Below are 12,261 nucleotides of genomic sequence, written 5' to 3' on the forward strand. Positions count from 1 at the left end.
AAATGCAAAAGATATTTAGAACCATTGAGAAGAAAAGCATCCCTTTACTGATCTTCTTGACTCATACAAGCAATGAGCTCTTTTGGTTTAAGCATAGGCTGGAATCCTTCTGATTCCTTCTCTGTTTCAAAAAACCGTGATTAGGAGGAAACAACAATTTTAGAGCACCCAACAAGGAACTTAAATTGCAAAGACACGGCTATACAAGGTAAGACTGTAAATTCAAATATTTGTTTGTGATAATAGCCGGATTAGAAAATATATGCCATGTGATCACCTGTTAACTTATAAATAGCCCGAAGTTGACTGTTCAAATGTCCCTGGGATATACATTACTGGATTAAACAATTTTCTGCATTGTAATTTCTCAACAAAAAATGCACAGAACTTACCATTTTCCTAAGGTTTCAACAAGGATAACAACCAGGTCAGAAAGAGGTAGTCCTTTATGCATGCAAAATCCAGGATATGAATATAGGGTAGGCTCCTTCATTAGGGGGAAAGAAAAATAAATAAATTGGAGAACCATAAATGTATCCTATAGCGATCTATAGTTCAATGTAGGCAAGTCCTATGCTAAAGTAAAAAAATATAATATGAAAATACAAATAAAAAACATTCATCATTTCTAGTGTATGAAGAGTGTCAGGGCATAGCTCTGGGTCTTAGCAAGTGTTCTTCAGAATAATCTCAGTTACTCTGAATAGCCCATGCAGTGATGACCCTAAAATCCTGAGTGCTTTAGAATCACAGAATCATTCAGGCTGGGGAAGACCTCCAAGATCATCAAGACCAGCCCCCACCCAACACTACCAAGTTCCGTCGCCAAACCACGTCCCTAAGCACCACATCCACTCGTCTCTTGAACACCTCCAGGGATGGCCACTCCACCACCTCCCTGGGCAGCTTCTTCCGATGCTTGACCACCTTTTTGGTGAAGAAATTCTTCCTGATATCCAACCTAAACCTCCCCTGGCACAACTTGAGACCCCTTCCTTGTCACTTGAGAGAAAAGAGACCGACCCCCTCCTCTCTGCAAGCTCCTTTCAGGCAGCTGTAGAGCACAAGGCCCCCCCTCAGCCTCCTCCTCTCCAGCCTGAACAGCCCTGGTTCCCTCTGCTGCCCTTCACGAGCCAGTCCCTTCACCAGCGTGGTCATTCTGCTCTGCCCATGCTCCAGCACCTCAATGTCCATCTGGTAGTGAGGGGCCCGACACTGGACACAGCACTCGAGGTGCGGCCTCACCAGAGCCGAGTAGAAAGGGTCGGTCAGTTCAATAGAACAAAATTTTCCAAAATTGTTTACTTATCCTTACAATTTATGGAATACAAACTGATAATATAATAACTACACCTAAGCTTTCCGTGGCCATAGCGCAAACTTCAGTAAGGGATGCTGAATTAGGGCATTACTGAACATTTTGCCTAAGAAAACCGAGTTCCTTTTGATGTTCTGAAAGACCTACAAATTACCGAATTAACAGACTAATTAGTACGAGAGGAAAAAAAAAAAGCTATTAAAAACACAAAGTCCAGTTTAAAAATGGATTGAGGTCTATCCCATCATCCTGCCCATCTCCCTTAAGGCACAGAGAAAACCACTAAGCAGCGCGCGGTGCAAAAGACACACACACCACGGAGCACTCAAAAACAACCTGCAGATGCGAGGAACTGCTGCATTCAACAAGGGGCTGCTAAACGGAGCCCGGCCCCTGTTCGGGCTACACGCAGACACACCAAACAAGCAGAAAAGGCACAGCTTCGTGCCCAAGTTCTGTGTAGCAGCGCTACGTCGCACAAAACACCGTGATGTCTGGGGGGGGCAGCCATGCGGCAGCCTCTCCTTTGGGAGACGTAAGGAGGTGAGGACCTGCCACAGGACCAGGCGGCCACCGCTTTGCAGCCCTCCCCCCCCCGCGGGTACCGGATCGCCCGCAGCTCCTGCGGGAGCCCCGCGGGCTCCCCCCATTTCGGGCTCCCCCCATTTCGGGCTCCCCCCATTTCGGGCTCCCGTCCCGCTCTCTGCCGGGTCGCAGCCCGAGCCCGCCTCGGGGCCGGCTCCCAGCCAGCCCCCGCTACGGAGGCGCCGGGGAACGGGCGGGCGGGCAGCGCCGGGGGAACGGGGCGCACCGCGGCGGTAACGGCGGCAGCAGGGGCAGGGGCAGGGGCAGCCCCCGGCGCCGGCCGGGGAGCGGAGGGCGGCGGGAGGGCAGCGGGAGGACGCCTCCTGCCGCCTCCTGCCGCCTCCTGCCGCCGGGAAGGAGCCCCGGCACTCACCTGGGCTCCGCCGCGGCTCAGGCGCCCGCCGAGGGCGGCGGGGAGCTGCGGGCCGGCATGGCGCGGGCGCGGCGCGGCGCGGTGCGGGTACGCGGCGGGTACCGGGCGGGGGGCTCCGTCCGCTGGGCGCCGCGCCGCTGCGGGGCTGGCACCATAGAGAGGCACCGGCGGCAGGAGAGACCTCCGGCTGCCCCGCCAACCATAGAGCGGAAGAGCGCTAGAGAGGCGCCGTGCCGAGGCGGAAGTGACGCTCCCCGTTGCCAGGGAGACCGCGCGGCCGGCGCTGGGCAGCGGCGGGGCGCCATGCGGCCGGCGCGGGCCCCGCCGGGCCCCGGCGGCTGCGGCCGGCTCCTGGCGGCGGGGCTGCGGCCGCTGCTGGGCTGCCTGCGGCCGCCGGGCTGGGCGACGGCGCGGCGGGTCGCGGGGCAGTGGCCGAGCCCGGGCCTGCGGGTGCCGGAGGCGGCCGAGGCGGAGCGGCTGGTGCAGGAGGCGCGGCGGGCCGGCGGGCCCCTCCGCCGCTTCATCGCCTGCCCGCGGCTGGCCCGCACCGTGCAGCGCTGCCTGCGGCCTGCGCACGGCCCCCAGACCGTCGTGCTGGAGTGCGGCCCCGGTAAGTCGGCGCCCGGCCCGGCCCGGCCCGGCCCGTCGCGGTGACCTTGTGGGGTCGGCGGGGCCGCCGGTGGTGAGGGGCCCCCGGCTCTGCTGGGGCCGCGGGGGGGGAGCGGGGCCCTGCTTCTCCCCGCCCGGGTTCTGCTGTGGCGGCTGCGGGATCCGGGCCGGGCGCTGCCCCGGCTGCTGGCAGTCACCCTGCTGCCCTCCCGGGCCGTGACTGCGCTGTGCCCGGGGCGGCAGCGGGGATCCCAGCGCCGTTTGTGGGCACGTTGAAATGGGGTTTTGGGACCAGCAATGCAGAGCTCTGGGGGAAGCATGTGAGTGCGTACCCTTGCAACTCGAGTCATTGGTGTTAAGGATAAATTTTGCCATAGAGTAAGTAGAGATTGAAGTTGTTGTATTGGGTTTTGGAGGCAAAGTCTATCTCTGCCAATAACAGCAGGCCTAGAGATTGCAGGCCCTTTTACAAAGTTACCCTCTGCAGTTACTTACAGCCTCCAGGGAGGATGTTTTACCCATAGTGATAATGTGGGTAAGGTTCCAAAGTATATTTCGTTTGGCAGAAGAAAAAGCGGGGAAGTATTTCAGATATATCTGATGGTCCTCTGCATCAAACTGTAACGCTGTGCTTAGTGTAATTCACTGAGTAATCTAAGGGAGACTGTGTAAGTCTGTTTTCCAACCGTTATTTTTCAATAAGTAACATGAGTTACCCCCTTACTGAAAGTGCTATACCCCAACTGTTGCACTGGAAAAATCACTCAAGGAAAATTGCTTTTAAAAAATATGTATTTTTTTTCCCCTCTTTACAGGGCCTGGAATCTTGACCCGGACTCTACTCAATGCAGGTGTTAGAGTGGTAGCTTTAGAAAGTCACTCAGTTTTCCTTCCAAACTTACAGGTACACTTTTGGTTTGGTAGCATGTTTCTAAAATTTAATTAAGAGGAAAATGAGACATTAATTACGGAACACATAATAACTGTGGGATCAAAAAGGAATTAGCCAGTCATTGTTACTTGCAACATCTGAAATAATGCTTAATAATAGTAAGTATTGTTTGGTTTTACACTGAACAGTCAGCAACAGTCTGACTATTTTATAACCAATTAATTTGACATCTTGAGTACGTGCAAATTCAAGTTCATAGTTTCATATATGCATTTTTGAGGCTAATATTAAGCAGAGTCATTGTAGTTGTGTATGTTTAGGCAGGATGTCTGTATGTAGCTTCCAAAAACCTGTAAAGATAGTCTTGGTTATTCTTATTGTCTCATGGTATTAGTTAATGTATTGTCTTGTGGCTGGCTGGCAGTATTAAGACCAACAGGTGTTACCTCTTGTATTCACCTTCACATTGCGTGCTTTCAGAGGTTGTCAGACAGAGCCTTAGAAGTTGCACTAGAAGGAAGGTGTTATAGTAAAGTAGAGATTAGGAGCTTCAGACTCTAACCTCTTTTAAAATGTGCATGAAAGGCGCGTTTTGTGCATAAGTCTCTCATTCTCTGCATATATGAAGAATTTCAGTTGTAAATTACTCAATGTAGCAGTTTGCTCAGTTTAATATATATATTTTATTTTTTTTCGCAACACTGCAGAACATACTACTAGTTTGGGGAAGGGTTTAAAGCTCCAACCGAGCAGCACAGAAATGTCTTGCATAATAAAGGAAGTTATTTTTTTCTGTCAGTTATAAGATACAGCTCTGAGATCTGACTCTTTCTGACTGGATGATTTTCTGTAGCGCTTGAACAATTTCTTATCTCAGTTGAGTGTTTCGTAGGGCAGTTTACTGCTTTCTTCAACTGAATCTTAATTTGGTTCAGTCCTTAGAGAACAGCCTGGATGGACAATTAAAGGTAATTTATGGTGACTTCTTCAGACTGGATCCTTTGGTCACTGGACCAGTGAAACCGCCTGCTGTGTGTTCTGACCAGCTTTTTGAAGCCATGGGTATAGCAGCAGTTCCTTGGAGAGCAGGTATGTATATAAGATTACACGCGTTACAAATACTTTTAAAGGTTGTGTGGGCAGTTTGGAAAAATCTTTGGGACTTGAGGTGTATGCTGTATCTTGATATACATATTGGATTCATGGGTAATACTTGATCATTTCCTAAATTTCAGCTTTTTTTAGGTAGGTTCGTAATAGCTCCAAAAAATGGCAATATGAAATCTCAGCTATTAGCTTATTGTAATAAAGGCTTAGTCTAATGCAAACAAGGCTTAGCTTTGAATAAAGCTTGAATTTTATTCATTCTTGAATAAAATGAGCTTTTTTTTCTTGTTTGTAAACTACACGTTAGCATTAATGAGATTTTTCCAGTACATGTTGCAAAATTTTAAAGTTACTTTTGCACACTATTGAAACAGATGTACCTGTGAAAATTTTTGGAATCTTGCCACAAAAAAAGGAAAGGAACACACTTTGGAGGCTACTTTTTATCCTGTATGAAGGCAGTTCCATATTCAGATATGGAAGAGTAGAGCTCAACATCTTTATAAGTGAAAAAGAGTACAAGGTATGTGCAAGAGCTTTTGAAGGTAGTAGAGAATAAGTAGTGCTTCACAGTACACCCAAACAGTTATATTGCATAGTTAATCTTTTTGCTAGTGATTTTTTTTTTTTCGGACAGAATTTTAAAATCTTATAACTTCAGAGGTGCTTAAATTCTGTAACATGCTTTTGCAACAAAATCGGTTCCTAATTGCGGGTCAGTGAAGAGGGAATTGACAAGTTCTCTTGAAGAGTATTCCGTTACTAAATCGCATGCTCAGTTTTATGCACTTGTCCACTTGAGCAAACTTTGCATGCAGTTCTGAAAAAAATTGAGACAAAATATGAGTAAATTACACACCTTTTTATTAAAGTTCTGTATGCTGAGGGGCAGAGTAGCTTTCTAGATTACGTGCTCCTTATTTGCGCTGTCTCAAACTCTTAGAACTGTACTTTTAGTTCAAGGCTACCTTTTCTTTTTTGAAACTGAGATTCGTAAAGGCACTAATCTTGAGTTACTCGAGGTAAGGAAAGACTTCCAGGTGCGCCAACACAAGCTGTGTTCTGTCACCCTACTGGAAAAAATTAAAGTCTAAGTATGTTCTCTGGCAAAATGATAGGCTGGATACCAACCACTGGAATATCCACTTGTTGCGTTTTTACTGGCTAGGCTTTTGAACAAAGAGAGGGCAGCCTAGTCATTTTAGTGCAGTCAGGGTATTTTTTAATTAACTTTTCTGTGTTTGTTGTGAATCCTCTTAAATGAGTGTTGTGTACCAAAGTAAAAGTAATCGGGACCTTTTTTTAAGGGGCACTGTTGGTTCCTTTCTTTTTTTTTTTTTAATCTTATGTCAAAGCTCTCTAAATCTGTGAAAAGTTGTCTTCATTTTGTGACTACTTTGCCCTGTTTGCACATAACTGTGGGGGTTTTCTTTTTTTGTTTTGTTTTCTTGCACTGAGTTGTCTAATCTGTAATATTGTAACATCAGGAGGATGACTGCAAGCTGCTTAATGTTCAGGGAGATGGTTGGCTTACTCTGTGTGTCTTACTGGGAATATTCTCTTATCAGTGGGGAAGAACTCAAGCTATGAATTCTGCCCACATTATAGTTTTAAAACAAAATATGATCACTCTTTCTCTTCTGTATGAAACTCTTCTCTGGCTTAAAAGGGGCCTGAAAGTATAAGCTGGAAATTCCTACTCAGTTCAGTTATCCAAATAATCGCTGCAAATCAATACTTAGATTGCCATAAAGTCTTCTAATTGCAATTTCTAACAAGCATACTAAAATCACAGAAACTGGGGGTGTAATGTAACTTAGTCTTGGAATTTCAGACTTAACTATGAATTTCTTACCACTTGTTAAGATTATAAGGATTTTTCTTAGATAAAGAAGCAGTCTAGTTTTTTTTCAACAAAAATGTTTCTGCTTTGCCATTTTGTTAGGTATTAACAGCAAAGCCTGGGGAATCGAGGGCTTATCAAGCGCTTTCTGTGCTTTGCCAAGTAGGATGTGAAATTCAGCTACTGCATATGGTAAGTTTGCTGTACCAACTGACATGCTCATGCTATAAATATGCTTATAGAAAAGGGTTTATACTGTTTTTGCTATTGTAATCAAATTGGAAGATAATTTGACATTTAAATTAGTGGAGCACTACTGAAAACTTTTGGGTATAGACAAGTCTTTTCTGTCTTGCTAGGTGTTCTGTGAGACTCAGGCTGCTCTTCCAATCTGTCACAGTCTGCTCTTCATGTCCTCTGCGTTTTGACATCATGCGTGCTTTCACCTTCCTGAGTGATGTTCAGTAGAAATACTTTTTCAGTTTTGGTGCTTCTACTTGCAAAGCAAGCCTGCTTCTCCTGCTAGTCAAGAATTGTCTTACCTTGTCAAATGTGCTATGGTTTAGTTTAAAAACGTTTTTTGAAATTGTTCATGAACTTTCAATTGCTTTACTCTTTTAAGATTTTTTTTGTTTGTGCCCTGTTTTTTCTAGGAGCTTCTTTCATAGTTTAAATGCTATGCTGATCTAAAATCATAAGTTTCATTATCTGTTGTCCTCCAAATGGCTTGTAACATGAGGTATAGAGAGGACATTTCTAAATATGGTGGAGTTGAAGAATATGATGATGCTCAAGGAACAATTATGTAGGCATGGGCTGGCCATGCACTGTCTGCCTTGCATCTGCTTGTAGCTGCTTCTGGAGTCAAGTTGTTGAGCTGGTGAGACTTCTATTCAGACTCAGTACAGCAGATCTTAGGGTTAGGTGTTTCTTTCCAGTTTTTAGCTCTGGTTCAAAGTTTGAATTTGAAACCAACGAGCAGTCCCAGTTATGCATGGTAATATATGCAAGCTATTTGATTATAAATAATTTTAGCAGTGCTACTCAGATACTTTGTCGGGAACATGGCTAAATAGCATTTTCAGTCTTGCCTTTGTGTGTATGTTGCTTGAATTTTATATATATATATATTTCTAATGTATTTACATGGTTTTAAAACAAAGCTTAGAATGGAGTATGCTTCGAATTTGATAGGATTGATGATAAATGTTTTTCCAAATTCTAACAAAGCACTTTGTTTCTGTAATGTGTTTTCTTCCTCTCATAGGAACCCTGGTCATCCTTTGTAACTAATTTGAGAAACAAGGGACTGGCAGTTTCAAAGAGCACGGTAAGATCATTTTCTCCTTTCAGAGATGCAGCTAAGCCCCTTTAATTAAAGATTAAAAATAACTTTATGACAGTGTTCACACATACATCTTTTGGCTGTGAATAGTGCATTTTTTTTAAGAAGTGTTCTAGTTAAAACTCATGGGCAGCATGTAGAAGGTGAAGAGGGTGAAGGATTGCTGCGATCTTAGAAACTGAGATAAACTAGTGTGTATATGATGGGAAAAATACAGTAAATGAATATCATGAGGGCATGTGAACAGGTAAAATCTTATTTAAAATTAATGTCAGGGTCACATCTACCTGCTTGAATACAAAAACTGTTACCACGATTACTAGCACAATCATGCTGCTGGTTTTGATCAAAGTGGTTGTTCACATGTCCAACGTACATTCTGTGTGCTAGTTAAGCGCTGAAAAGTGTGGATCTCGAAGCCTGTATTGTCTATTTCAACTAAGAAAATACAATCTTAAAAAATTAAAATTATGTCATAGTGTATCTGCTTGATTTCCTATTTCCTTTCATGTTTAAAAAAAAAGGAAAAAAAAAGTAAAGCTATCTTAGTTACAGAACAAAATTTTATAGCTTCTGCTTCCAATGTCATTATCTTATCTTCTAAAACTCTTTAAGAAATGTTACTGCTGGCCCAGTTGAAATGCTTTCTCTTAGAAAAAGACTAGTACTGTCTTAAAAATGACTAATTTTCAATGACTTGTTTTGTTTTTCTTGCAGTGGCTGCCAAATGACCATTTATGTTTGGTACGACTGACTCCCCAGCGAGATCTATTTTCAGGAGGCTTGAAGCCCGTGAATTCAGCTACCTTCATTTTCATGGTGAAGCAGTGTCTTGCTAAACGCAAATCTAGACTTACTGATAGATTAAAGTAAGTATGGAAGAATTACGGGTTCTTACACACTTTCTAAAGAAATACAGGGAAAATGCTGAAATACTGTCTCAAAGCAGTATTTATTTTAGATGAAACTCAGCATCTTTTAAAATTATCTATGTGTAGAAAAGAAATTTTCATTTTTCCAGCCCAAGTACAGTATTTTGAGTACCTGGCCTTTATTCATAGATGATAAAAACTTGACGTTTGGCAGGAAGGTAGACAAGTATGTAGACTTGGGAATTACAGACGTTTACTGCACATCTAATGGAGGTGAGCTCGTGTGTGTGCAAGAAATTTTTACTCAGTTTAGACGTAACAATAAAGTCACCACGTCTTTGCAAGTATAAAAATTAAAAAGCTGCAGAAGAGTTTTGGATTATAAGAAACATCAAAGCAGTGCTAATGAAAATAGCTGAAGGTTATTGAAGGTTGAGTGGGGATGTCCTCGTATGGCTTTCTGTTACTGCATTCAAAAATCAGACTTTAGACTGACTTACCAATTATGCAGCTCTCTGTAATTATTTATTCCCTTTGATATGACATTGGAGCTACTCACTTTGCAATGTGATCACTAGATTTCTGTTCCCATAAATGTGAAGTGTTTGTACTCTCTGAAGTATTGGCTTCAAGTTGTTGATGAAAGTAATTAACGTACTTCTCATTTGTTGGTAGGGGTTAATGGATGCAAATTTCCAGGAAGGAGGTGGGGGGATGTAAGGGGATGGGAAACACACAAAAAAAAAAAACCCGTGCAAAGAGCTTTAATGGATTTCTTTCTTAAAGCTCAGTGGTGTACCTAGTTTACACTCAGTCTTTCAGCCAGGAAGCAGAGCTAACCTTGAAGGCTTCTAATGTGCATCTTCTGTATATTTATATCCCCTTCTCTTGTCTGGGAAATAGTTAATGTGTATGCACATTTGTAAAAGGCCTAGTTTTCATAGCAATGATGTGATTGTGGAGACAGTTTATAGATCTGTTTATATATAGAAGAAAATACCTGGGAGGTTTAAGCCACGCTACTGCATGCTGTACTGAATCATCTTCCTGAAGATGACCTTGGCTTTAATTTCCCAGGCACTGAAGAGTGACCCCCTTTTATGCAGTAATGTTAGTTGCTGACAGCTGGGGCAGGGGATCTATTGTCTAGGACAAGAGTGTTTATTGTTGTGCAGCTGGGGGAGGTGACTAGGGAGCTAACCCTCTAATGAGGTGGGTTATGTGGTTTGGTATTATCTACGCGTGGGCTTTATTTGGTATTATCTGTGTGTGGGCTTTATTTGGAATTTGCATGGCTTCTTAGTAGAAGTTTTTCTGTTTGTAGTAGGGATTGAAAATAACTTGTATCATAGGGAGAAGTTGTTAACTTGCGGAAGCTGTGAAAGGATGAAATTGACCTTCAGATACTGTTTCTTCTCAGGAAGAAATGCTCCATTATGATTTGTTGGTTTGTTTGTTTCAGTTCATGGAGCGTGGACAATGGTGGCCAATTACTGAAAGCGCTGGAAATTCCAGCAGATGTTGAAACAGGTAATTTATACCCAGAAGACTACAAGCGTCTTTTTGAGGCTTTGCAAAACTCTAATGTGTTTACTGAAAGCTGGTTCCACGATGAGGTCTTGGAAAGTATAAGGAACATAAACTTATAAATTGAAAGCTGCTGTCTTTTAGAAGATCATCTTTGCTTCTGGAAGATTACTGTGGTGAGAAATGATTTAAATAAAATCGAAGTATTGTTAGCTAGATGACTTCCGGTCCAAACAGGAAAGTAAACTTAGCAAGTGACTAGAGCTCTTCTATACAGCATGGAACTGTGGGATTTACAGTTACTTGGTCACAATCGTATCCCGACTGGATAAAATCTGCATCTTCTCCAGGAGCATAATAGTGACCTGCTGCTTTTGGATGTGCCACTTAAACTGAACTTCTTATTACACTGCTGTATATTTACAACGTTTGAAAAAATAACAGACCAAATAATGATTTGTGTGGTTTGTATTTTAGTGCTCAGTGCTTTGAAAGTTCCTTCAGATTCCCAAAATACACAGCTCTGTACAACCACTGAGTCTGTTTTATCATCTGATCTATAAACCTTGCAGTCTTAAGATCCTAATAAATCAGGAGTGGTGGGTTTATGGAAGGCAAGGTAATGACAGCATAATAAAACATCAACTGAAAAGTTTGTTTAAGTGGATTGTTATATCTGTGGTTCGGGGAAAAAATCAATTTTTTTCTTTTGAAAATTTGAAATGACAAAACACTGGGTGTTCTGTTGGTGTTTACCATATGTAAACACCTGTATACAGATGAGCTTTATCTTAGTTTAGGTCTGAAACCCAAGTCACCAGAACACTGAGTGTTTTATAAACAGCTGTGAAAAAGAATCATCTTACCTGTAACCCTTGCAACGTATAATTGTTTAATGTGTATGACGTGTATATAAAACCTTACTTTAAAGAGATATGCTATTAAAATTCTTTTCAGTTATAGTCCTCCGTACTCGAACCTGTTTCTCATTCCCCTTGTTGGCTTCACGTGAAACTATTCTGTTGTTGTCTGATAGTGTTGGCAGGTTCTCCTGGCTGTGTTTCCTACATTGTCTCCTCTGGGAGGCTGAGTGAATAAAACACTTTTTCAGGATGCTATCTTCCGAATTTGGAAAACATCAGTGACTGAAATAAAATTCTCTGACTGCATTGCTTCTTAAGCACATTTGGAGGTATATACGTGACAAACATTCATCTCTGTACTCCTCCTGCAGTTCCTGCTGCAGAAGAAAAATTGACTTGAAGCAGCCTCAGTTCATTCTGTTAGCTAGGCTGGTAGCCACCACTGCTCTGTTAGCTGTGTGTTTAAACTGTCTTTTTCATATTGTTATGGTGAAATTACTGGAAAGGCTGAGATTTAATTTGCATTCTGTTTCAGAGCAGCATTGCTCTTGTGGTGCAGATCTTGAAGATTTGAGGCTTTATTTCTGTTCAGATATCTTAGTAGCTCAGGTAACTTGCATTATAAATTGACCATGACTGGCAAACTTGCATTAACAGGAGCAATTCCTTCTCTTTGATTTCAGTGAATGGCAACTGTCTCATCTACATTTAAAAAAGAATTCAAAGTTGCCTGGCCTGATTTTTTTTCTTTCTTGAATAAAATAACTTCATCTTACTGTAGCAAGTTATTATATACCAACATACCAGGGAAACTATTCAGTGCATAAAATACAAGATGACCACTATCTACATAATCTTCCTTAACTGCATTGCTAGTAACATTTTGAACATTAACTTAAAAAAAGGAAAATTGTTCACTAGGATTTA

The 12,261-nt window shown here is 42.7% G+C and overlaps 2 protein-coding genes across 3 annotated transcripts in view; one reads left to right on the plus strand and one right to left on the minus strand.

Moving 5' to 3' along the window:
* CNST (consortin, connexin sorting protein) overlaps positions 1 to 2,416 on the minus strand; it is a 55,476-nt gene extending 53,060 nt beyond the window's left edge. Inside the window, exons 1-2 of one of the 2 annotated variants that reach the window (XM_066995523.1) lie at positions 2,277 to 2,416; positions 393 to 487 (exon numbers count right to left, since the gene is read on the minus strand). The gene's annotated coding sequence lies outside the window, so the exon portion shown is untranslated. The remainder of the gene's footprint in view (positions 1 to 392; positions 488 to 2,276) is intronic. The other variant, XM_066995524.1, reaches the window with a different exon arrangement.
* Positions 2,319 to 11,433, plus strand: TFB2M (transcription factor B2, mitochondrial). Its single transcript, XM_048052086.2, has 8 exons — positions 2,319 to 2,886; positions 3,701 to 3,789; positions 4,713 to 4,866; positions 5,259 to 5,407; positions 6,830 to 6,919; positions 7,995 to 8,057; positions 8,790 to 8,941; positions 10,407 to 11,433. Exons 1-8 carry the CDS (start codon positions 2,334 to 2,336, stop codon positions 10,591 to 10,593), a joined length of 1,437 nt encoding a protein of 478 aa, XP_047908043.2. The 5' UTR covers positions 2,319 to 2,333; the 3' UTR covers positions 10,594 to 11,433.
* The last annotated feature ends 828 nt before the right edge of the window (positions 11,434 to 12,261 follow it).

Source organism: Anser cygnoides, chromosome 3 (assembly GCF_040182565.1).
Source record: "Anser cygnoides isolate HZ-2024a breed goose chromosome 3, Taihu_goose_T2T_genome, whole genome shotgun sequence".
NCBI classification, from domain to species: Eukaryota; Metazoa; Chordata; class Aves; order Anseriformes; family Anatidae; genus Anser; species Anser cygnoides.